This window comes from Bufo bufo, chromosome 1 (genome assembly GCF_905171765.1).
Source record: "Bufo bufo chromosome 1, aBufBuf1.1, whole genome shotgun sequence".
Lineage (NCBI taxonomy): Eukaryota > Metazoa > Chordata > Amphibia > Anura > Bufonidae > Bufo > Bufo bufo.
In genome coordinates, this window is record NC_053389.1 from 519386882 (window position 1) to 519414537 (window position 27656).

General features: G+C 43.8%; 1 protein-coding gene across 5 annotated transcripts in view; it reads right to left on the reverse strand.

The window, feature by feature from the left end:
- Positions 1–27656, reverse strand: part of ANKRD26 (ankyrin repeat domain 26) — a 107215-nt gene that overhangs the window by 63797 nt on the left and 15762 nt on the right. For all 5 annotated transcript variants that reach the window (XM_040411513.1, XM_040411521.1, XM_040411504.1 and 2 more), the window contains exons 2-10: positions 20011–20125; positions 19761–19934; positions 17048–17154; positions 15592–15729; positions 15025–15155; positions 5279–5312; positions 1857–1923; positions 1356–1404; positions 1032–1264 (exon numbers count right to left, since the gene is read on the reverse strand). In XM_040411513.1, coding sequence (XP_040267447.1) covers positions 1032–1264; positions 1356–1404; positions 1857–1923; positions 5279–5312; positions 15025–15155; positions 15592–15729; positions 17048–17154; positions 19761–19934; positions 20011–20125 — 1048 coding nt within the window. The remainder of the gene's footprint in view (positions 1–1031; positions 1265–1355; positions 1405–1856; positions 1924–5278; positions 5313–15024; positions 15156–15591; positions 15730–17047; positions 17155–19760; positions 19935–20010; positions 20126–27656) is intronic.

Sequence of the window (27656 nt, forward strand, 5' to 3'; positions counted from 1 at the left end):
ACTCACATGTTCTCTATATGCCCTAGTATGTATCCCTTCCACACCTGCTGTATTGTACTCCCTAACATTGGAATCTAACTGGTCAATTACTTCACGGGAATATTGAGAGCTGTTATTTGGTGCTTGGTCATGAACATCTTCACTGTTCGTTAGACTGTCTACAGCGATGCATGGCTGGATACATTCGCTTGTTTTCTTATTACATTCCTCTATTGTATTGGTAAAAGTAACATGCTTATTGGTTTGCATATTTGACTTAAGGCAGTGTTTTAACACTGTCACTTCATTTTCCATTGGGGAAGTTCCACTTTCATCATCATGTTCCAGTAAGCCAAATATTAATGAAACTGGGACCTCATTAGTATCCCGACAAGCCTGAGCATCTTTAGTGTCCTGAACAGAAGTTTCTATGAAGATGTGATTTCCACTGGGAAGTACATTATCATAAGAGTTTTGCTGCTCATCTTCCATAATTTTTTGATCATCCAACTTGATATTATTGTCAAGTCCAGAAGTGCCTTCAACACTGTCTTGGTTATTAATAGCTTCCTTTTGACAGTCTTTCATACAGGTTTCAACATCAACGCTTCTATCACATTCTTTTTCTGAACTATCTTCATGATTGTCAGATGAGTCACCCCCATCTTCACCATCTTCTTCCTCTTCTTCTTCATCCTGTTCAACTTCGCAGTCTTCTCCTTCCTCAAAGTCTTCAGATTCCTCTTCATCTTCCTCAACTTGGTCACCCTCCTCTTCACACTCTTCTTCATCACCACTATTATGTGTCTCTTCATCCTCACATTCTTCATCACCACTATTATGTGTCTCTTCATCCTCACATTCTTCATCACCTTTCTGCATTCCTTCATTCTCAACCTGCTTCTTAGAACAGTCTACATTTCTCTTTTTCCTGCCATGATTCTCCGATTTGCCTTTTCATGAAGAAATTCAAAAGTCCACAAGCAGGCAGAAAAAAACAAAAACAAAATAAATTAATAAAGTAATAACTGAGGAGTTACTAAACATTTTACCTTATTCACTCCGAAGAGGGAGGCAGAAGCCAGCTGGGAAGGTTTTGCAAGAGAGGCAGGTTTAATGCACACAGGATGAGGAAAGGAGCGGGCCTGGGGGAAAGGCTGAGGAGGGGACTGAATATTTGCACCTTCATCTTCACTATCATGAACAGAGTCTTCTTCACCATCTGATTTACTCTCCAGAGTAAAACCTTTAGGCTGTACTGAGGTAAAACTACCTTTTTCAATAACTAGATCAAAAGAAACAAACACAAGTCAGTTTTACACTCCAAATCACCAGTCTGATCACTCGACAATGGACGGCACTATCGATTTACTTACTGTTCTTCTTTGTATGCAGGAGCTGTGTTAAACTTGGTTTGGCAGTCTTCTGCAAAAAAAAAAAAAAAATTATTATAATAATTTTAGAAGATTTAGCAAATATATTGAAAGTGTGAAAAATATTAACAGGACACACTCTGAAATAACACATACATTGTAGCCATACCCAAGTGCAATATCTCTACGTACTGCCTCATACTCTCTCCCAGTTGACCCAACACATCAGCGACCTGCAACCCAACTCCACCCCAAGTCTACGGATTATAGCTTTATCCAAATTGAAACACTTTTCTACTCTATAAAGAGTAAACAGAAACTGCTATCCCAACCTAAATCTACACAAACTACTAGGTACTAGATTGGCTGAGAAAGTATTACATGAAATCAAGGAGTTTGGGAAGACTAAACCAGGCATTAGACCTATTATTAAAACCACTTACACCCAAGACTGTATTATGGACATGCTTCCCCCTATATGTTCTATAAGGATCGAAGTAATACCTTTGGACTAAAATCTAAGTCATCTTCATCATCAGAAGGCCAGGAATCAGCATCTTCAGTAGCACGGCTAAGAAAAAACCCAGAATGCAAATATTTAAATACTATTTTCAAAGAATCATGGCTATTCAAATGATTTTCTTTTGTATGACAAGGGTAAATTATTACAGCTCATCAATCAAAGCCTTCATAATCAAGTGCAATGTCTGAGGTACTCATTAAACGTTCTCCCCGGAGATAAAAAAAATTGTTCTTGCTGTAGATAAACTTCATTTACTACTACTATTAGTCTGTGATCTATTACTGTAACATAAGGAGTTCCAGCTGAACAGGGTCCCCGCTCAGAGCTCCACCATTCTCCGTGTCCTGCACCAGAGCCAGTAGCGGAAAGTGACACTTCTCTGCTGTATCTAAGAAAAGTAAGAGCAACCCGTCCACTTACAGTGACTTCCTACATTGCGGAAACTTAAAAGGCTGGCATTTAAAAGTGGTCATGGTCATGGGGGCATTCAGATGGAAAGTGGCTAAATAAAAAGGAGCTGTCACCTCTCCTGACATGTCTGATTTAGTAACTACTTCTATCCTCCCCTTATAAGAATAGATGCTTCAGAATAGTTATTACAACACCATGATGCATCATTACTTTATTATTCCTGCTAGAAGTTGAATGAGTTACTAGAAGTTTGCAATAAAGGTCCAGATGGGTTTTACCAGTAGGGGGAGGGGGGGGGGGGTGTTCCTGCACAGTCTGACACTGGACAGCACTGATTGAATAATGTCAGACAATGCAGGGACACAACCCAAACTAGCACTTCAAAGCAAAATACTAGTAATTTATTCATAAATTCTAAGAGGAATAATAAAAGAATGGCGCATCATACAGTCATATGATGCTCCAGAATACTTAATACAATAGGTATGCATGTGGTTTCTAAAACAGACATGTCAGGAGAGGTGAAAAGTCCTCTTAGAACAAGCCTTACATGTGTGTATGCCAATGTTCTGCCCCAGCTCAGGCTGAAACTGGTGTGTAGCCATCTAAGGTAAATCAAAGACTACATGCGAGATACCTGACCACCACTGAAATAAATTCTGGAGGACTGTGTAATGACAGGAATAATCCCAGTCTTTAGACAGCAGTACAGTCTCTTAAGATGTATCTGTCACGGATCAGGTAAAGGACTAAACACCACACCGACAACCAAGGGGGAAAGGAAAAGCCACTAGGCCTCAACGCTAGGGAAGGGAAAGGGTCACCACCTAAAGAACCATACTCCTGGCCCTGACTCCTTAACCGTATGGGCACCCCTTGAAGGTAGAAATGCCCATACACAGGAACCTGGAAGCCCTGGAGACCCTGAAGAGCCCTAAAGATATTGGCAGGGCTGAGACAACCCATTCCTTCCAAGATGAAGGAACAAGCATCATCCTGAGGCCTAGTAACAACAACCAAGGGGAAAAGATAAAATACAAACAAGCTAGACACTTAGCTTCTGTTGTAGAAGGATGAGCAGGAACCACACTCCAGCTCTTTCCAAAACCAAATGAAGCAATCTACCGCATAGTCAGAAGGGTGGGGTCACACTATAAAGGGTAGAAGTGATGACCCCTGAGCAACAGCTGAGACAAGGGAAGCAAGAGAGGACAGAGTGGCTTGGGGCCACCCTCAATGCACCTAAAGGGTTCTCCGGGAATTAAGAAAATACTGAAATATTGCTTTATTATATATCCCCAAATACCTTTCATTATTTATAATGGCTCGTTTTGTCTAGGGAGCAATCATAAGAAGAAATAAAATGACTGCCGTCCTATTAGTACACACACAACCTGTCCTAATTACACTGCAGGGCAAGTTACTTCAGTTACTACACTGATCTAAAGAGCTGCCTCATCCCCCTCTCTTCCGCTTGTCACAGATTATGATCCTAAATACAGATGCTAAGATCTTCAGCTAAGTCTCTGTGGGAATAGAGTTCAAGAGGGGACATGAAGTACCGAGAGGACAGACAGGACGCACTGTGGTAATGTGGGGCTGTGACAATGGAGACTGCATACAAGTGCTGCTGCTCATCAGCCACATCCCCATCCTCCTCTCTGTTTTTCATGTCTCCTCATGAACTCCATTCCTACAGAGATTCAACTGAAGATCATATTAAACTGTATTCAGGATCATAATCCCTGACAAATAGAGCAGAGAGAAGGATAAGGCAGCTCTTTACCTCAGTGTTGTGAAGTAACTTGTCCTCCTGTGTGATTAGGACAGGTTGTGTGTGCACTAATAAGATGGCGGCCATTTTATTTCTCCTAATGATTGCTTGCCAGATAAAACAAGCCATTATAACTAATGAAAGGGGTTTGGGAATATATTTATAATAAAGTAATATTTCAGTATTTTCATTTTCTTTATTCCTGGTAGGGTTGTTGCGGGTATCGAAATTTCGATACCCAATCGATACTTTTGTCCCGGTATCGATACTCCTGCGCAGTCTAGTATCTCTGAACATGAGCGCGCTGCTGTGAGCGGGCTCATGTTCCCTCAGCAGCACAGGGGAGAAGGAAGCAGTCTCTCCCTCCCCCCTGTGCTGCCGCTGCCAACAATGAGAAGAGAGGGGCAGAGGAGGGGCGGGCGCACTGCGCCACCAATGATACGACTTTTCCTACACAGAGCGGTGCCCAGCGATGTCCCAGCACTTACTATTATTCCTGGGCGCCGCTCCGTTCGCCCGCAGTGACCCAGTACTGTCTCCTCTCCTGCTCCATATGCTAATTATTATCGGAGTGATAGGGAGGAGACATCAGCTTCTCTAGTGGGTGTTCCTTCTCCCTGCGCTGCGATTGGACAGCGCTACAGCCAGGGAGAAGGAACGCCCACAAGAGAAGCTGATGTCTCCTTCCCATTGCTCCGATAGTAATTAGCATATGGAGCAGGAGAGGAGACAGTAATGGGGCACTGCGGGCGAACGGAGCGGCGCCCAGGAATAATAGTAAGTGCTGGGACATCGCTGGGCGCCGCTCTGTGTAGCCTAATACTTAAAGTCTGGACCCAGGAAAAGTAGTCAGTCAGTCTTTAACACATAATACAGGAGGCGGGTGCCGGCAGCAGAATCGCATTGCCGGCACCCTGCCCCTGACAGGGAGCTGCGATCAGCGGCAGTTAACCCCTCAGGTGCGGCAATACTTTTTCATGGTATCGAAACCGAATCAAAAATTTGGTATCGCAACCACTGTAATTCCTGGAGAACCCCTTTAACTGCTTTAACTACTTGTAATCCAATCACTTAGATTACAAGTATGTTTTCTCCCGAAAAAAAGCTTGATTGCTACGTGAAAGGTGTCATTACATTCAGCTGAGCTAGGACTACATGGCATTGTGCCTGGTTTAACAGTGAATTTCCTGGTGACAAATTTATTTTAAGTACTCTTACCTGGATTCAGATTCAGCTTGAGAAGCATCAGCTCCTAAAAATATAAAAAATAAAAATAAGTTACCGTATACAGCCATTTTACATAATTGTTATATTTCTTCTTTCACATAGATGAATGAGGGCTTGTTTTTTTGTAGAACAAGTTCATTTATTTTAGCATACTATATAGTGGGGAGCTAGAAAAAAAAATTCCAAATGGGGTGGAATTGGAACAAAAAACATAATTCCACCATAGTATTATGGGTTTCATTTTTATGGCATTTCCTTTGCAGTAAAACTGATCTGTTCCCTTAATTATTCGGGTCAGTACAGTAATTTTACATATACCGTATTTTCCGCTTTATAAGACGCCCTTTTTTCCCCCCAAAAGTGGGGGGAAAATGGCCGTGCCTCTTATAAAGCGAATACTTCGCTGGCCGCTATGCTGCACAGCGCAGCCAGCGAAGTATCAGTGACAGTGTGGAGGGAGGAGGCGGGGCCCGGTGCAGTGACTCTACTCTAATACACCGGGCCCCGCAACTGTTAAACATTCAATCTAATAGTATATGCTCTGTACGGGCGGCTCTTACTATAGTACCGTAAGTATAGCGCAGAGCGGCATCTCCATCGGTCATGCGCCGCTTGCCGCACCTCCTTCCTCATGCGCCCTCTGCTCCAGCTCCCTCTGTCATGCGCCGCCTGCCCCAGCTCCCTCTGTAATGCGCCGCCTGCCTGTTCATTCATAAAGTGAGATAAGCAGGCAGGCGGCGCATGAGGAGGGAGCTGGGGCAGGCGGCGCATGACAGAGGGAGCTGGAGCAGACGGCGCATGACAGAGGGAGCTGCGGCAGGTGGCGCATGACCGATGGAGATGCCGGTCTGCGCTATACTTACAGTACTACAGTAAGAGCCGCCCGTACAGAGCATATACTTAGATTGAATGTTTAACAGTTGCGGGGCCCGGTGTATTAGAGTAGAGTCACTACACCGGGCCCCGCCTCCTCCCTCCACACTGATGCATCTGATGGGGGATCTGTAGATGACACTTATGGGGATCTGTGGATGACATAAGTGTCATGCACAGATCCCCCCATCAGTGTCATCCACAGATCCCCCATCAGTGTCATCCACAGATCCCCCATCAGTGTCATCCACAGATCCCCCATCAGTGTCATCCACAGATCCCCCATCAGTGTCATCCACAGATCCCCCATCAGTGTCATCCACAGATCCCCCATCAGTGTCATCCACAGATCCCCCATCAGTGTCATCCACAGATCCCCCATCAGTGTCATCCACAGATCCCCCATCAGTGTCATCCACAGATCCCCCATCAGTGTCATCCACAGATCCCCCATCAGTGTCATCCACAGATCCCCCATCAGTGTCATCCACAGATCCCCCGTAACAGTGTCATCCACAGATCCCCCATCAGTGTCATCCACAGATCCCCCGTAACAGTGCCATCCACAGATCCCCATAACAGTGCCATCCACAGATCCCCATAACAGTGCCATCCACAGATCCCCATAACAGTGCCATCCACAGATCCCCATAACAGTGCGTCATCCACAGATCCCCATAACAGTGCGTCATCCACAGATCCCCATAACAGTGCGTCATCCACAGATCCCTATAACAGTGCGTCATCCACAGATCCCTATAACAGTGCGTCATCCACAGATCCCTATAACAGTGCGTCATCCACAGATCCCTATAACAGTGCGTCATCCACAGATCCCTATAACAGTGCGTCATCCACAGAACCCCATAACAGTGCGTCATCCACAGATCCCCCCATAACAGTGCGTCATCCATAGACCACCATTAGTTCAAAAGCTACCAAAAGCACACCTTTTGGTTCAAAATATTTTTTTCTTATTTTCCTCCTCAAAAACCTAGGTGCGTCTTATCATCAGGTGCGTCTTATAAAGCGAAAAATACGGTAGTTTTTTTCCCTTGTGTTTTAATACTTTAACCACCTCCGGACCGCTGTACGCACAGACGCGTCCTGGAGGTGGTTGATTCATTCCTCCTGGACGCGCCGGCGCGTCCTCTCGCGAGACGCGAGATTTCCTGTGAACGCGCGCTCACAGGAACGGAAGGTAAGAGAGTTGATCTCCAGCCTGCCAGCGGCGATCGTTCGCTGGCAGGCTGGAGATGTGTTTTTTTTAATCCCTAACAGGTATATTAGACGCTGTTTTGATAACAGCGTCTAATATACCTGCTACCTGGTCCTCTGGTGGTCCCCTTTGTTTGGATCGACCACCAGAGGACACAGGTAGCTCAGTAAAGTAGCACCAAGCACCACTACACTACACTACACCCCCCCCCCCGTCACTTATTAACCCCTTATTAGCCCCTGATCACCCCTGATCACCCCATATAGACTCCCTGATCACCCCCCTGTCATTGATTACCCCCCTGTCATTGATCACCCCCCTGTAAAGCTCCATTCAGACGTCCGCATGATTTTTACGGATCCACTGATAGATGGATCGGATCCGCAAAACGCATCCGGACGTCTGAATGAAGCCTTACAGGGGCGTGATCAATGACTGTGGTGATCACCCCATATAGACTCCCTGATCACCCCCCTGTCATTGATCACCCCCCTGTCATTGATCACCCCCCCTGTCATTGATCACCCCCCCCTGTCATTGATCACCCCCCCCTGTCATTGATCACCCCCCCCTGTCATTGATCACCCCTCTGTAAGGCTCCATTCAGACATTTTTTTGGCCCAAGTTAGCGGAATTTTTTTTTTTTTTTTCTTACAAAGTCTCATATTCCACTAACTTGTGTCAAAAAATAAAATCTCACATGAACTCACCATGCCCCTCACGGAATCCAAATGCGTAAAATTTTTTAGACATTTATATTCCAGACTTCTTCTCATGCTTTAGGGCCCCTAGAATGCCAGGGCAGTATAAATACCCCACATGTGACCCCATTTCGGAAAGAAGACACCCCCAGGTATTCCGTGAGGGGCATATTGAGTCCATGAAAGATTGAAATTTTTGTCCCAAGTTAGCGGAACGGGAGACTTTGTGAGAAAAAAATTAAAAATATCAATTTCCGCTAACTTGTGCCAAAAAAAAAAAAAATTTCTATGAACTCGCCATGCCCCTCATTGAATACCTTGGGGTGTCTTCTTTCCAAAATGGGGTCACATGTGGGGTATTTATACTGCCCTGGCATTCTAGGGGCCCCAAAGCGTGAGAAGAAGTCTGGTATCCAAATGTCTAAAAATGCCCTCCTAAAAGGAATTTGGGCACCTTTGCGCATCTAGGCTGCAAAAAAATGTCACACATCTGGTATCGCCGTACTCAGGAGAAGTTGGGGAATGTGTTTTGGGGTGTCATTTTACATTAACCCATGCTGGGTGAGAGAAATATCTTGGTCAAATGCCAACTTTGTATAAAAAAAATGGGAAAAGTTGTCTTTTGTCAAGATATTTCTCTCACCCAGCAAGGGTATATGTAAAATGACACCCCAAAACACATTCCCCAACTTCTCCTGAATACGGCGATACCACATGTGTGACACTTTTTTGCAGCCTAGGTGGGCAAAGGGGCCCATATTCCAAAGAGCACCTTTAGGATTTCACAGGTCATTTACCTACTTACCACACATTAGGGCCCCTGGAAAATGCCAGGGCAGTATAATTACCCCACAAGTGACCCCATTTTGGAAAGAAGACACCCCAAGGTATTCCGTGAGGGGCATGGCGAGTTCCTAGAATTTTTTATTTTTTGTCACAAGTTAGTGGAAAATGCTGTTTTTTTTTTTTTTTTTTCATACAAAGTCTCATATTCCACTAACTTGTGACAAAAAATAAAAACTTCCATAAACTCACTATGCCCATCAGCGAATACCTTGGGGTCTCTTCTTTCCAAAATGGGGTCACTTGTGGGGTAGTTATACTGCCCTGGCATTCTAGGGGCCCAAATGTGTGGTAAGGAGTTTGAAATCAAATTCTGTAAAAAATGACCTGTGAAATCCGAAAGGTGCTCTTTGGAATATGGGCCCCTTTGCCCACCTAGGCTGCAAAAAAGTGTCACACATCTGGTATCTCCGTACTCAGGAGAAGTTAGGGAATGTGTTTTGGGGTGTCATTTTACATATAACCATGCTGGGTGAGAGAAATATCTTGGCAAAAGACAACTTTTCCCATTTTTTTATACAAAGTTGGCATTTGACCAAGATATTTCTCTCACCCAGCATGGGTATATATAAAATGACACCCCAAAACACATTCCCCACCTTCTCCTGAGTACGGAGATACCAGATGTGTGACACTTTTTTGCAGCCTAGGTGGGCAAAGGGGCCCATATTCCAAAGAGCACCTTTCGGATTTCACAGGTCATTTTTTACAGAATTTGATTTCAAACTCCTTACCACACATTTGGGCCCCTAGAATGCCAGGGCAGTATAACCACCCCACAAGTGACCCCATTTTGGAAAGAAGAGACCCCAAGGTATTTCGTGATGGGCATAGTGAGTTCATAGAAGTTTTTATTTTTTGTCACAAGTTAGTGGAATATGAGACTTTGTAAGAAAAGAAAAAAAAAAAAATCATCATTTTCCACTAACTTGTGACAAAAAATAAAAAGTTCTATGAACTCACTATGCCCATCAGCGAATACCTTAGGGTGTGTACTTTCCGAAATGGGGTCATTTGTGGGGTGTTTGTACTGTCAGGCCATTGTAGAACCTCAGGAAACATGACAGGTGCTCAGAAAGTCAGATCTGCTTCAAAAAGCGGAAATTCACATTTTTGTACCATAGTTTGTAAACGCTATAACTTTTACCCAAACCATTTTTTTTTTACCCAAACATTTTTTTTTTATCAAAGACATGTAGAACAATAAATTTAGAGCAAAATTTATATATGGATCTCGTTTTTTTTGCAAAATTTTACAACTGAAAGTGAAAAATGTCATTTTTTTGCAAAAAAATCGTTAAATTTCGATTAATAACAAAAAAAGTAAAAATGTCAGCAGCAATGAAATACCACCAAATGAAAGCTCTATTAGTGAGAAGAAAAGGAGGTAAAATTCATTTGGGTGGCAAGTTGCATGACCGAGCAATAAACGGTGAAAGTAGTGTAGGTCAGAAGTGTAAAAAGTGGCCTGGTCTTTCAGGGTGTTTAAGCACTGGGGGCTGAGGTGGTTAAAAAAAAAAATTAAAAAACTTTGGATTTTTTTTTTCTTCATTTCATCGCCATATTCTGACCATTATAACTTTTTTATACTTCAATCTACAGAGCCGTATGAGGGCGCATTTTTTGCGGGATGATCTGTCGTTTTTATTGATACTATCAATTTGGGGTGTGTATGACTTTTTGATCACTTTTTATAAATTTTTTGGGAGAAGTGGCCAAAAACAGCAAATTGCCCATTTAGATTTTTTTCAATCATCACCATACGGGATAGGGACACGGCAGTGCATATGATCTTTATTTTTTGTTTATTTTTATTAAACGAAAAAGGTCAGTGATTAAAATTTTTGTATACATTTTTTTTAAACTTTATTTAAGCCCCCTAGGGGGCTTGAATTTGTGATTTTCAGATCCCTTCTCCCTTACACTGTAATGCATTAGCATTGCAGTGTATGACAGATTCACTATTTCCTTACGGAGCCCTGCCACCTGCAGATCTCCATAAGAACTACTTCTGTAATAGCATGGAACTCTTCAGAGACCCAGGCTACTAACTTGAACAAACAGCTTCTCCGATCTCAGCACTGGACTTGTTCAGGCCGCAAGAGAGCAGCACTACCGAGAAAAACACCTCAGATGCCGTAGTCACAATTGACCATGCACCTGAGGGGTTAAATGTCTGTGATCATTGTTATTGTTAATCTCAGACATTAGCGTCTGCTATGTCCTCCCAGGGTGAGAACCATCTTTAAAAGAGATGACATCTGCCATACATGTAAGGGTGGGTTCACATCAGCGTTATGTATTCCGTTATGGCTTTCGGTTATAACGGAATCCATAAGACAGAATCCGTTTTGATCCTTCATAATACAAGTCTATGGGCAGCATAATGGACCCATTATGCAGAAGTCCGGTCCTGCATAACGGAAACCAGGACGGAACCGTTATGCTGCCCATAGACTTGCATTATGACGGAATGCAAAACGGAAGCCTTTAAAAGGCATTCCATTTTGCTTTCCATAATAACAGACAGGACTTTGCTTTCCGTCTTGCATAACGGGAACCAGACGGATCAGTTATGCTTCCCATAGACTTCTATTTTGACAGATCAAAACGGAATACCTCTTAAAGGCTTCCGTTTTGACTTCAGTCTATGGATTCCGTTATTTTCGGTTATAACCATGGTATAACGGAATACATAATGCTGATGCTATAATACCCTAAGGCGCATCTTGTTAAGGGGTTAATTATATATATACAATACATTATACTATGCTGCATCATGAAAACCCTACAGAAAAGCAGCGATGAATCTGCATAAAACTAAGATTAAAGATTGTCTACAAGACACTGTGGGTCCCTGGGGAGTAAGCAACTAGTTAAAAAAAATAAAAAAAAAGGTGCAGGTACAGCTTACTGTCAATCAGGATCTGCGTAATAAGAGGTAATGCGCTCACTAACCTAACCTTATAATCTCCTAAACCCAAATCTCAGCACATTTTAAAGACAAAGTCATTTTGCATGGAGATTTTATGTGTGTGTGTGTATACACACACACACACACACACACACACACACGCTGAAGGACCCACTCACTCGGGTATATTTAATCTATTTAATTTAATGTTTGTGTGTGTCGTTAAAAGATATCAACACTATCCACTATAACAGTGACATCTACAGCACCCCGCTCCTGAATACTGACCCCCCCCACAGTGCCCAGTCCCTTAAAATTGGACCTCCACAGCAGCCCACCCCCTAACTTTGACCTCCACAGGGGTTGCCCCCTTAACAGTGGCCTTTACTGGATCGGGGGCATGTCCTTTTGAACAGCTCACTCTAAGACAGCAACACTGTACTGTCTGAGTGTCAGCTGCAGGGAGAAAGTCACCCTCTCTCCCACCCCTGCAGCTGACAGAAGTAGATTTTTACTTTCATCTTTTCAATCTCCGTCAGCTCAGGAGTGGGAGGAGGCATGGCCTAACCCGATATGGGGGTGGCTTAGCGAGACCTAGAAATGGATTTTTAACTTCATTTTTTCAATCTCAGTCGGCTGAGTTGGGGGGCGTGGCCTAACCAGATCGGGGGCATGTCCTTTTGAACAGTTCACTCTAAGACAGCAGCACTGTGCTGTCTGAGTGTAAGCTGCAGGATGAAAGTCACCCTCCCTCCCACCCCTGCAGCTGACAGGAGTGGAGTTTTGCCTTCATTTTTTCAATCCCCATTGGCTCAGGAGTGGGAGGAGGCGTAGGCTAACCAGATCAGGGGCGTGGTTTAGCAGGATCTGGGGGCGGGGTTTTAAGTCTTGAGGGTAGGCGTGTCTGGGCTCCTTCCTGCAAGAGTGACGCCCCTCTGGGCACCTTACTGGCTCATTTGCATACCAAATAAACTGGATTTTCAGAGGATAAAAAAATCTATTGCAGGAACAAAGGCACATCTTGAAATAAGGTACTAAGTGCTATTAGGCCATGGCTTTACTTTAATAGCAATTATCCTGGTGACAGATTTCCTTTAAAGCTCTCCTACAGCAGTGAAGATAAATGGCTGGGTTGTTATGGAAACCTGGAATGAAACTGTATGTGGAGACTGGAGGACCTGCGAGCTTCTATTGGCTGATAAGCGTCATGTGACCAAGCTTCTATTGGCTAATGCATTTTTTGGGAGTATCTCAGGAACAAAACGTCCTAGAGAGCTGAGACCTCGTCTAAAACCTTCTCGAACACCTGATGTACCTGTGTGCCAAATTTCGTGATTGTAAATGCAACGGTAAGGATTCCTTTAGCGGACATACACACACACACACACACACTCTCAGCTTTAATATATATATATATACACACACACACACACACACGCAAAATACAAATGCAATAGCACTCTGCAACCAGCATTCTGCCCTGCCTCCATGCTGGATGAGGCATTGGTGTACATTTTGGCCAAAGTGTAATAAGCCACTCACCACGTCAAGGTCGCCTCTATGGAGTGGTCCCTAACACTAGTTCCTACCTGTTTATGGGCCATGACAGCCACACAAAGTCCAGGGAATGCAGGGGCAGCATGCACGCCAAGCACACTCTGCTTTTAACTCCGTCCGGTGCCATTACAGCTTTCATCGGATCCAGGGATGCAAGTACCAACATGCACGTTGAGCCCACCATATACTTCTCCTGGAGCCGAATGGCTACTGGTAGGTGCTATACAAGCAGACTCAGTTTTATACTGACTTTAAAACCAGCCTCTAATATATATATATATATATATATATATATATATATATATATATATATATATATATATATAGAAAGAAAATCCGCAGCACTCCAAGTAAAAAATGTGCAATTTATTCACACATGTCAGCAAAAACAACGTTTCGGTCCTCTCACAGGACCTTTCTCAAGTCAAGTCAGAGAGAGAACCGAAACGTTGTTTTTGCTGACATGTGTGAATAAATTGCACATTTTTTACTTGGAGTTCTGCGGATTTTCTTTCTCTACTGATTCTGTCCTATATCGAGGGACCACCGCGGGCACCCATACAACTATAGCTGTGTTTGAAGGAGTGCTGCCTGACCTTCTCCATGTATGTGTATGTATGTATGTATGTATGTATGTATGTATGTATGTATGTATGTATGTATGTATGTATGTATATATATATATATATATATATATATATATATATATATATATATATAGCGCAGGACCCTCACTCCTAGTGTTTCAGTTTATTAGTATTTCAGTATATTAGCTAGTTACGATGTGTATTTTGTTTTGTACATGAGCCTTCTGAATTTCTAAAGCGCTGCGGAATATGGTGGTGCTAAATAAATATATTACATACCAAAATGAGATAAAAAATAATTATGCTGTTTACTGCTCCATGTCCATGCAACGTTTCAGCTCCGTCCCCAGAACCTCTCTCAAGCAAAGTGCAACAATGTTTCCATATTATATAGCAAGTGTATCAGTTACATAATGGGGATTGTCTCACTTCAGCATGTCTTTGATCATGTATAGAAAGTGGCAAAAAAACAAACAAAACAAAAAAAAAATATGGTATGCAAAACAAAATGCAGAAACCCATACTGCACAGTTGTTTATATATTTTAGTGAAGGATGCCACTAAGGTTACTTTCACACTAGCGTTTTTTGCGGATCCGTCATGGATCTGCAAAAACTCTTCCGTTACAATAATACCACCGCATGCATCCTTCATGAGCGGATCCGGTTGCATTATGTCTTCTATAGCCAAGACGAATCAGTCATGAACGCAAATGAAAGTCAATAGGGGACAGATCCGTTTTCTATTGTATCAGAGAAAACGGATCCGTCCCCATTGACTTACATTGTGTGCACCACATCGCGGACAGAAAAACTCTGCTTGCAGCGTTTTTCTGTCAGCGATGGGAGCGCAACTAAACGGAATGGAATGCATTTTGGAGCATTCCGTTTCGTTCAGTTCAGTTTTGTCCCCATTGACAATGAATGGGGACAAAACTGAAGCGTTTTCTTCCGCTATTGAGATCCTATGACGGAACTCAATAGCGGAATTGAAAACACTAATGTCAAAGTAGCCTAAATTAGGTAAATCTAGGTTGTCTTTACCTTCTTTGTCTGTAGCTGGACTGCCTAGAGTAAATCTACCAACCACTGATGTTCCCTTCTTGTTAGCTCCATAGTGAGGAGAAGAGTTAGTCTTAGACCTTGAGACATGTTCAAAAATTAACTGTGAGCATCTGCAAGAGAGAAAGCAAGATGATATAAGAAAAGAAAAACTAATACAATGGAAAAATCTAAAATAAAAAGTCTACAAAGAAGTGCCTCTACTGGGCTATAGTACACAAGCATATATGCATTTGCTAGTATATTCCAAATATAAAATAAATAAAAAAATAAAGAATATCCTTTACGGTATAGAAAAATGAAAGACACTAAATAATATTCACATAATAACCATAACAATCCACTGAATAAATGAATCAATCAAGTCTGGAAAATGGTGTAAAAGACAACAAATAAAAATGATGGCACTATGGAGATAACATGTGTGTTATTTAGTCACCAATACATCCAACTCCAACATTTCATTACACAACCCAGCCTGGTGACATTTCTGCCACAATAGAAAATGTACCAAAACCCATCCCTAAAACACAAGATATTAAAACTTACGCATGGTGGCCATCATTAACAGCATAATCATCAGCAGTCCAACCAGTCAGATCTTTTACAGAACTATCAGCCTGGTTTTGGAGAAGGTACTTCACTAAACTGATATGACCGTTGCTTGCTGCAATCATTAAAGATGTCCTGTAATTAGAACGTTATTTTATTATGTATAAGAGGCAAATGCTATAGTATTGAATAAACCGTTACAAGGGGTGCATCTTTGGATAAACCCTTTCCATATGCCCTAATGAGACAATAAAAAGAGCTCCATGATCACTACCCCTCTAACGGCCAGAGGGAGGTTTCTGGTAAGATTAGCTCTTGCTCTTTATCCGCCTTCTCGAACAGCTGATTGGCGGGAGTCCTAGAGGATAGGTCATTGGTATTAAAATCTCGGAAAACACCATTAATAAGCTAGATGCCAATTTCCATACTTTATTGGAAATTCAGATTGTGTTTCCTTTGCTATCAGTATCATGGAAGCATCCCATTAAAAGAAAACAGTTAGGTGGCTGGAAAAGCTGCATCGGGCATGTAGTTTTAACATGAAGTGGGTAAGAGAGTCTTCTGGAGACAGATGACCATAAGCAGAAATGCATAGGACAACTGGGATTACCAGTCTTATAAACAATCTCCTGATCTGAGGGATCTCCAAAAATATTTCAATGTGAAGGCCTCTCTATTCCCCCTCCATAACTTCAATCCTTAACATAAAAGTTCTAGTTTTTGCAGTGGTACAATCTGGACATGGTTGTATACCCCTGCTCAAGAGAAATAGGACATACCCTGCCGCAGTCCTCCCTGCGCTCGCCTTAGGACAGCTACGTTACAGTTTGACAGGTGTATCACCCCACCTAAACCCTCCACTTGCCACGGTTTTGGGAGAAGGTCCTTGCAGAAGAGTTTTCTTCCCATGAGGACATCTATTCCCATCAGGATTAACCAACAAACATGATCGAAAATTCATCAAAGTGACTGTTGGGAACTACACCAAATCAATTTCATCTATACTTATTAGATGAAAGCCTAGAACTTGGCAAAACCAAACTTGAAATCTTCAAATGTAAAAATGTGTGAAGCCTATGGCATTTTTGTCGCTCTTTCTCACAAGGTAGAGAAGACGTTTTCATATATTACTGAACACTTCAAACAGAACCTGCTGTAGCAGCAGCTAGGGAGGACGTCATCAATTTAGGTCCTTAACCAAGATTTCTATTGCGATTTCAGAGTGTATCTATTACAAGCATAGGAACAAGGTAGAATTGACATAATACTAATACGACAGCTAAAGTCCAAACAAAAAAGGGTGAATCTATCCAATCAACCTACACTGGAGATATCAAAGCTGAACTCTGATTGGCTGCAGTGGCAACAACAAAGGTTTCTCCAAAACCTCCAGAAGAGCGTTCACATCTTTTCTATGCAAAATTACCGTCTCCATCGTCAGGTATATTTTTACCTTCCATTGCTGTCCCTTGAATTTATATCAGCTCCTTCTTTGATCAAAAGCTCAACCATTTCTTGGTGATTTTCAGTAACGGCAAGAATAAGTGGTGTGCAGCCATCCTTAAAGAAAAAAAGATTGTAAACAGATTTATGACTGAACACAGCCAATCTTCCGCCTATTTAGAGTAAGGACAAGGCCTATACTCCTTCAGGAGCTGTTGACTGAGTGCATGTTCAGCCAAAAGTGCTCTCTTTCAACTCCCCAGGCCGAGCATGTATGTGTTTTCTATGGGGAGAAAGGAGAGAGCTGAAGTAAGACACCTCTGGTGGTGGCTTCTGTCCAGAAGAATAAAAGGATCGGGCACTGAAATTCAATGCACCTTATCATGCTTTTCCCCACCATAAGCTATCAGCAGAGTCGGAAGCTCCCCATACACATAAGATTGTTGTGGGACACTCCGGCCGAACACACTGGTTTTGGCTGGCAATACAAAAAAAGTGTACAGGTGCCTTTAGAAAGAGACGTTTTGTGGCAATGCTATGGGTATATGTTCCAACACCAAGCTTAGAACACTTTGAAGTCGTTGTCCCACAGACATTTTTACCCACAAATCACTATGACAGGGATCTTGAGGGTCCAATTCCTGCACGACCACAGTGAAGAGCGAGTTGTGGTCAAGCATTTGTGGTGCTGATCTGTTCTAAGTCTATGGGACTGATGAAGGCAGCAAAGTACCATGCCCCACAGGAACAGTTTTTAACTGCTGTTTATGAGTTAGGCTACTTTCACACTCACGTTTTGGTTTCCGTTTGTGAGATCCATTCAGGGCCCTTACAAGCGGACCAAAACGGATCAGTTTTGCCCTAATGCATTCTGAATGGAAAAGAATCTGCTCAGAATGCATCAGTTTGCCTCCGTTCCGTCTCCATTCCGCTTTGGGGGCGGACACCAAAACTGGCGTAGAAGATGACAAGTGTAGCGGGGCTGCAGCCCTGCCCTCGCCACACACCCTTTATTGGGAAAGTGACAAGGGCAGGCAGAGAAACAACACTTGCCCAAATATTTTGTACAAGTACAGTTGAAAAAGTTGCAAATATGCCATAAAAGCAGCGAACCTTAATGATGAATTTGGCCTAGGGGTGGGCGATATGGCCTAAAATTTATATTGCGATATAATTTTAAGCATGTGCGATATGCGATATATATTGCGATATATTGTTTTCTATATTGGGGGGGTGTTTAAACTTTTTTTTTTTTACTTTTTATTTAATAACTATTAGCCTCCTTAAGGGCTAGAACCCTTGTCATATTCACCCTAATAGAGCTCTATTAGGGTGAATAGGACTTTACACTGACCATGGCAGCCAGCCTCTCATGTGCCCCCCCAGCCTCTCATGTGCCCCTCCAGCCTCTGATCTGCTCCCCCCCAGCCTCTGATCTGCTCCCCCCCCCAGCCTCTGATCTGCTCCCCCCCCCCCCCAGCCTCTGATCTGCTCCCCCCCCCCCCAGCCTCTGATCTGCTCCCCCCCCCCCCAGCCTCTGATCTGCCCCCCCCCCCCCAGCCTCTGATCTGCTCCCCCCCCCCCAGCCTCTGATCTGCTCCCCCCCCCAGCCTCTGATCTGCTCCCCCCCCCAGCCTCTGATCTGCTCCCCCCCCCAGCCTCTCATCTGCTCCCCCCCCCAGCCTCTCATCTGCTCCCCCCCCCCCAGCCTCTCATCTGCTCCCCCCCCCCCGCCTCTCATCTCCCCCCCCCCAGCCTCTGATCTGCTCCCCCCCCCAGCCTCTGATCTGCTCCCCTATGGTAACTCAAACCCACCCCCCCTCCCCAGTATTAATCATTGGTGGCAGTGGCCACAGGGTCCCCCTCCTCCCCCCATCATTGGTGGCAGTGGGCAGCTATAAGCATTAGCAATGCGCCGCACAGACAGAAGAAGGAGCGACCGGCGGCCACGGCGCACGTGAGTATAATGATGCTCACTAACATACCATCGCAGCCAGGACTTCAGTAGCGTCCTGGCTGCTATGGTAACCGATCGGAGCCATGCTGGGACTCCAATCGGAACTGCCCACTGCCACCAATGAACTAGGGGGGGAGGGGGACCCTGTGGGATATGGCCGGCCACAGTCCCTCCCCTCCTCCTCCTACTCTGTCCTATCCTCATTGGTGTTCAGCGGCAGCCGCGCACAGTGGGGAGGGAGGGACTCCCTCCTTCTCCCTCCACTGTGCCGGCCGGCGGGCTCAGGAGTAAATGGTGCGCACAGAGAGCGCAATCATATCGCGGTCCGGCGATATAGGCGATATGGCGAAAATCCATATCGTGGCCCAAATTTATATCGCATATCGCCTATACCGCCCACCCCTAATTTGGCCCATAGTCCACAGTACTCCAGAAATGTCATATTTAAAAAAGAAAGCCTATTAACCCACGTCAATGTGACGTTTCAGTTCTGTCACAGGAGAAAGGTACTGTGACAGGACTGAAACGAGGCGCTGATATGGAATTTTTGGAGTGCTGCAGACTTCTTGTCTTATTCTCCAGAAAAGTATTTTAAGGGAAGTTGTGGACTTGCTATATTCACTTGTCATGAGGTGGAACTCTATTCCGGAAGCTGTATAACCATACTAAATTTTATCACTTTGGTTAAACCCAGTCCACTGGTGTAACGCTAAATTGTACTTATAAAGTTCATACGTCATAGACTCAAATGGAGTCCACTGCTCACCTTATTTACTGCATTGATGTTGGCCCCATGTTCCAGCAGCTGAACTGCTACGGTCATTGATGGAATGAGAGCAGCAAGATGAAGAGCAGCGTTTTCATTGACGTCTACCACATTGGGATCTGCCTGATGTTCTAGCAAAATGGTTGCACACGGTTCATGTTGACACTGTATGGCCTATTAGAAAAGCACAGCACTGAAGAATCCTCAGTCCTCCCAACAGAAAGCTGCAGATCTTCAGATTGACACATACCTTCATTAGCGGAGATCGACTGTCGTTGTCGCAGACATTTAATTTTGCCTTGTTTTCTACTAACAGTTTCACCACATCCAGATGTCCGTTTGCACAAGCAAGGTGCAAAGGTGTCCTAAAAGAAATCGAAAGAGAACACACGAATGGCGGCTTGTACAAAGTCCAGAGAAGAAGATACGTGCAAGATTCCCCATCATCCATCACAGCTCGATTATATAATGGCTAGTACTTCTATGTATTAATATCCGAATTACAGACAAACCAAGAGAAAGCGAAGAGCAAGGTTATTAATAATTAAAATAATTAACATAATTATCGTCCTCTGCTTCAGGTTCCAATGTGCAGGGTCCAGAAATGGACGAAGAGAGGTCCCCACGAGACTGCAAAATCCATTCCTTTCCTTTGGGATCCAGCTTACACATAGATGAAGCTGAGGACGGTACATGCCCAGGGTATATAAGCAGCATTGGTGTTAACCTCCCCACTGATGTCAATCAAGTCTGAATGAGCATGAGAACAACCAGGACAATGTGACTAGTCATCACTTCAACAGATAACTCCTGGGTAGGGCTGCAGCTAACAATTATTTGAATAATTGATTAGTTGTCGATAATTTAATCGATTAATCAGGAAAAAACACCAAAATTACAAAACAAAGAGGTTTATATGATTTTACTTGAAAAATTATGTTCAAAGGCCATATTAAAACAAATTGTGGATGGCACTGTTATGGGGAGGGGGGGGGGATCTGTGGATGGCACTGTTATGGGGAGGGGGATCTGTGGATGGCACTGTTATGGGGAGGGGGGGGATCTGTGGATGGCACTGTTATGGGGAGGGGGGGGATCTGTGGATGGCACTGTTATGGGGGGGGATCTGTGGATGGCACTGTTATGGGGAGGGGGGGGATCTGTGGATGGCACTGTTATGGGGGGGGATCTGTGGATGGCACTGTTATGGGGGGGGGGGATTTGTGGATGGCACTGTTATGGGGAGGGGGGGATCTGTGGATGGCACTGTTATGGGGAGGGGGATCTGTGCACTGTTATGGGGAGGGGGATCTGTGCACTGTTATGGGGAGGGGGATCTGTGCACTGTTATGGGGAGGGGGATCTGTGGATGGCACTGTTATGGGGAGGGGGATCTGTGCACTGTTATGGGGAGGGGGATCTGTGGATGGCACTGTTATGGGGAGGGGGGATCTGTGGATGGCACTGTTATGGGGAGGGGGGGGATCTGTGGATGGCACTGTTATGGGGAGGGGGATCTGTGCACTGTTATGGGGAGGGGGATCTGTGGATGGCACTGTTATGGGGAGGGGGATCTGTGCACTGTTATGGGGAGGGGGATCTGTGGATGGCACTGTTATGGGGAGGGGGGGGATCTGTGGATGGCACTGTTATGGGGAGGGGGGGGGGATCTGTGGATGGCACTGTTATGGGGAGGGGGGGGGGGATCTGTGGATGGCACTGTTATGGGGAGGGGGATCTGTGCACTGTTATGGGGGGGGGGGGGGGGATCTGTGGATGACACTATATAGCATCTTATGCTATACGTGTCATCCACAGATCCCCCTCCCATAACAGTGCACAGATCTCCCTCCCATAACAGTGCACAGATCCCCCTCCCATAACAGTGCACAGATCCCCCTCCCATAACAGCCCCGGCCCCGCTGCTCACAGCAGACTATTCCGGCAGTAACTTTTACTCAGCGTCAGCGCATCTTTATTACCTTACAATGAAGCTCGGGTAACAGGCAGAGCGGGCGGCGTAACGTCACTCACTCACGTGACGCACCTGCTCCGCCACTTTATGAATGAAGCAGGCAGAGCAGGCGCGTCACGTGAGTGAGTGACGTTACGCTGCCGTCCGCTCTGCCTGTTACTGGAGCTTCATTGTAAGGTAAAATAAAGATGCAGTGATTTAAAGTAAACCGCCCTCCCGCATAGCAACGAATTGGCGATTATTCGATAACTGGATTCGTCGACAACGAATCCCGTTATCGAATATTATCGATAAAGTCGATTAATTGTTGCAGCCCTACTCCTGGGAGATTATATATAGGACTGGCCATAGTGGTGACCAGACACAGCCAGACAAGGCTGAGCAGGCCTTTTCTGGCATTTCTGGGACCAGAAAGTGGAGAGCAGCATGGACCTGACTGGCATTGAAAGAGAAGAGGTGGCCCCCATATGGCTCACTTTTTATTTTTAAATGGCTTGTCCAGGGTCTAGATAATGATGGCCTATTCTTAGGAAAGGTCATCAACATCATATCACTGGTAGTCCAACTCCCAGCATCTCCAGTGATCAGCTGTTCTCAGCAGCCGCCGGCACCAGAAGTTACTGGAAACAGACCACCCAATCTGCTGTGTGTAGGCTGTGCTGGATTACTGCACCTCTGCTCCAATTCCAGAGACGCAAAATGGTTTGTCGTGACAGGAGTCCATGTGGCGGCACAGACCCAGACGCGCACAGGAGCCCTTACATGTGCCTCAAAACATAGAACATGTCCTATCTTTGGCCGCATCTTGTAGATCGCAGATTCCTTGAAGGCAATGGGTCCACACCACGATGCAGGGTGCACACGGCCTGTCCGAGTTTTGCAGATCCCTGTTTTCGTCATGTGAATGGGGGCTTTAGGAAGACAGGACATGAAGCGTTTTTATCTGGGATAGGAAGACACATGAGTTTCTACACATATATAGTGGCAGAACGGGCCCCGGACATAGTTTGTCACTAATAGAAACACAAGACATTTCTGTGTCTTGACTTCTGTTCAATTCCTTGTACTGATGTGGTAGCAGTATGGTGGTACAAAGACACATTCAAGCAGTTCAGAAGATGACAAAGACAATCAGAGCTCCGAACACGCAATGGGTTTCTATAACAACCATGTTACATGGCTCTGCAAACCAGAAGGCTGATGTGTCTGGAGTGCACGGCTCAACATGATGAGCAATCTGGCTACGTCTCGTCTGAGCGCACACAACAAATTAATGCAATATGCAAAATGACGTCTGCACTAAATGATCAGGCGGATGACTACTTCTAGATTTGACATTCTTAAGGGAAAATCCACTTTAGTAATAAAGATACCAGTTGCTGCTTGTATTAAACTGAGCTGGACCGTTCATGTGAATGGTCTCCAATGACATGTGGGTTTGGGTCCATTCACGCGTCCGCAAAATGGGTCCGCATCCGTTCCGAAATTTTGCAGAACAGGTGCGGACCCATTCATTTTTAATGGGGCTGGAATGTGCTGTCCGCATCTGCGGATCCGCAAAAAAAAAAAAAAGAAAAAAATGTCCTATTCTTGTCCGCAACTGCGGAAAAGAAAAGGCATTTTCTATGAGAGTGCCGGCGATGTGCGGTCCGCAAAACACATATGGACGTGTGAATGGACCCTTATACGCCTCCCCCCCCTTCCCATCATGTGATGTAACACATGGAGGGTAGCTGGCCATTCCTGCAAGCACAATGTTACGGAGCAATCGTGGTACAGACCGGCGCCGGCTATAATATACAGCCAAAACAGGGATGCCAACCAGAATTTTTTCACTCGATACAAGCATTTACTGAGAGCTGTAAAATGATGATAATCACCACTAAAATAATCTGGACAAGTACCACCAGCCTCCAAAAAACAAACAAAAAAAAAAATGGACAGTTGGCAACCCTGAGCTGATGACCAGTGAATGGAACACTTTAGATACCATGGTCAATAGGAACTGTGAGATCTAATGAATTTGACAAACAAAGGGTAGCAGCCAAACAGAAACCCCCAATGTTTACCATAGAAACTACAGGGATAACAAGGACCTCTGGTCTGCCATAAGTATATGGCCAGAGGCCAAAGTAAAGAAAAAACTAATTTAATTATATAAAAAATAATATAATATATTATATATATATATATATATATATATATATATATATATATATATATATACACACACATATATATATATATATATATATATATATATATATATATATATATATATATATATATATACACATACATACATACACACACTCAGGAGCAGCACCATAAAAAAAAATAAAAAAAAGTCAAAGAATATAAGTGAGGGACATGAACATGTGGAGTCACTGTGGGTAGAAATACATGGAGGCAGAAATAATAATAAATTACTAATAGGAGTTTATTATAAACCACCTAATATACCAGAGTCCACAGAAAATCTACTACTAAATGAGATAGACGAGGCGGTTATTATAGGGGACTTCAACTACCCAGATATAGACTGGGAAACTGAAAGCTGTACAACATCTCATAAAGGTAACGGGTTCTTGGCAATAACCAAAGACAATTACCTTTCCCAACTGGTTCAGAACCCGACTAGAGGGACGGCCATACTTGACTTAGTATTAACCAATAGACCTGACAGAACAACAGATGTGCAGGTTGGGGGACACCTGGGAAATAGTGAACATAAAGTAATAACCTTCCAATTATCATTCAAACAAGCGTTTCTACAGGGAGGAACAAAAATACCAAACTTCAAAAAAGCTAAATTTAGCCAAATAAGAGAGGCCATAGGCCTAACTAACTGGGACAAGCCACAAAATGGGATATTTTTAAAAGCATCCTAAAATCTAATTGTGAGAGGTACATATCTTATGGGAATAAAAGGTTAAAACAAGAAGAAAAAAAAAAAATAAAATGTGGATAAATAGAACTGTAAAGAAAGCAATAAATGACAAAGAAAGCATTTAGGGCTCATTCAGACGGCAGTATGCTGTCCGCAAAAATACTGAATGCTATCCATTTTTTGGCGGATCCGCAAAAAAAAAACTGATAGCATTCAGTATTTTTGCAGACCCATAGACTTCAATGGGGCCATGTCCTGATTTTCACGGACAAGTATAGGACATGTTTCATTTGTTTTGCGGAACCATGGAATAGAAAAAGGGCCCCATAGAAGTGAATGGGTCAGCATCTAATCCACAAAAAAACGGATCCGCATTTTTGCAGATAGCATATGGCTGTCTGAATGAGCCCTTAAGCCTACTTTCACACTGGCGTTTTGGTTTCTGTTTGTGAGATCTGTTCAGGGCTCTCACAAGCGGTCCAAAACCGAGCAGTTTTGCCCTTAATGCATTCTGAATGGATAAGGATCTGCTCAGAATGCATCAGTTTGACTCCGTTCCGCCTCCATTCGGCTTTGGAGCTTGCAGCGTTTTGGTGTCTGTCTGACGAAACTGAGCCAAATGGATCCATCCTGACACACAATGTAAGTCAATGGGGAAGGATCCGTTTTCACTGACACAATAGAAAACGGATCCGTCCCCCATTGACTTTCAATGGTGTTCAAGACGGATCAGTTTTGGCTAAGATAATACAAACGGATCCGTTCTGAACGGATGCATGCGGTTGTATTATCTAAACGGATGCGTTTGTGCAGATCCATGACGGATCCGCACCAAACATAAGTTGAAAGTAGCCTTAATCACTAAAACAGGAAGGTAGCGAGGAAGCACTGAAGAACTATAAAAGGAAAAAAATAGAAAATGTAAAAAACAAATAAAAGCAGCCAAACTAGAGACCGAGAGATTAATTGCCAAAGAGTAAAACTAACCCTAAAATGTTCTTCAATTATATAAAATGGTAAAACGTATAAATCTGAAGGTGTCGGCCCTCTACAGAGTAATGAGGGGGGAGTTGCAGAGAGCGACGAGGAGAAAGCAAAGCTTTTAAATATTTCTTTTTACACTGTATTGACTGAAGAAAATAAAGAATGATGAAATGCAGAATGCAGAATGTAAAAGTAAATTCCCCATTAAAAGTGCCCTGTCTGACCCAGGAAGAATTACAGTGGCTTCTTAAAAAGATTAAAATAGACAAATCGCCAGGACCAGATGGCATACACACCCGTATTCTAAGAGAATTAAGGAATATCAGAAATAAGGGTCTGGCTATGACATTTAAGGACTCTATAATGACAGGGAGTGTTCCACAGGATTGGTGCATAGCAAATGTGGTGCCAATATTCAAAATGGGTCCAAAAACAGAGCTCGGAAACTATAGGCCAGTAAGTTTAACATCTGTCGTGGGTAAAATGTTTGTAGGTTTTCTAAGAGATGCTATCTTAGATTACCTCAAGGAAAATAAGCAAAGAACGCCATATCAGCATGGCATCATGATGGATCAGTCATGTCAAACTAATTTAATCAGTTTTTTATGAAGAGGCAAGTTTTAGACTTGACAGCGGCGAATCAATGCATGTCATATATCTGGACTTCTCCAAAGCATCTGACACTGTACTGCATGAAAGGTTAGTATATAAAAATGAGAATGCTCGGACTGGGAGAAAATGTCTGTATGTGGGTAAGTAACTGGCTCAATGATAGAAAACAGAGGGTGGTTATTAGCGGTACACACTCAGATTGGGTCACTGTCACTAGTGGGGTACCTCAGGGGTCAGTATTGGGCCCTATTCTCTTCAATATATTTATTAATTAATTATCTTGTAGAAGGCTTGCACAGTAAAATATAAATTTTTGCAGATGACACTAAACTATGTAAAGTAATTAACACTGAAGAGGACAGTAAACTGCTACAGAGGGATCTGGATAGATTAGAGGCTTGGGCAGAGAAGTGGCAGATGAGGTTTAACACTGACAAATGTAAGGTTATGCACATGGGTAGGAATAATACAAGTCACCCGTACATACTAAATGGTAAAACACTCGGTGAGGCCTCATGCACACGACCGTTTTTTTTGCGGTCCGCAAAACGGATTTCCGTTGTTCCGTGACAGTTTTTTCTTCCGTGGGTCTTCCTTGATTTTTGGAGGATCCACAGACATGAAGGAAAAAGTCATTTTGGTGTCCACCTGGCCGTGCGGAGCCAAACGGATCCGTCCTGACTTACAATGCAAGTCAATGGGGACAGATCCGTTTGACGTTGACACAATATGGTGCAATTGCAAACGGATCCGTCCCCCATTGACTTTCAATGTAAAGTCAGGAGTCCCTATTATACCATCGGATCAGAGTTTTCTCCAATCCGATGGTATATTTTAACTTGAAGCGTCCCTATCACCATGGGAACGCCTCTATGTTAGCATATGCTTAAACACTGTTGCCTACTCGGCTATCTAACCACTCTTGTCCCAGACTACTAAAACGTAACTTTTACTTAATCATGTTTAAAAAAAAAAAACAACCAAAAAATTAAATTGTGAGCTACCTATAGGGTTAAAAGCACTGTACCCCATGTGGCTTACTGTATATAAGGACTCACTGGGTGCATGAGTTGGCAGGAGTGCACTAACACCGCTCAGTCATGCAACATATTCCCAGTTGTATAAACAGATTCAAAAAATGCCTGATAGCTGCTTAGCCCCCATGTCTGGGGAGTGACACACCAAAGTTGGATGAACTGAAAAATATCATGTATTATGGTATCAGGCACACGATGCACACTGTAAGAGCACAATAGGGTCAGCAAGTTAAAAAACCTAACATCCGCCCCCCAACATGTTTCGCCAGCTAATCTGGCTTCGTCAGGGGTATCGGGCAGACTAAGCAGCTATCAGGCATTTTTTGAATCTGTTTATACAACTGGGAATATGTTGCATGACTGAGCGGTGTTAGTGCACTCCCGCCAACTCATGCACC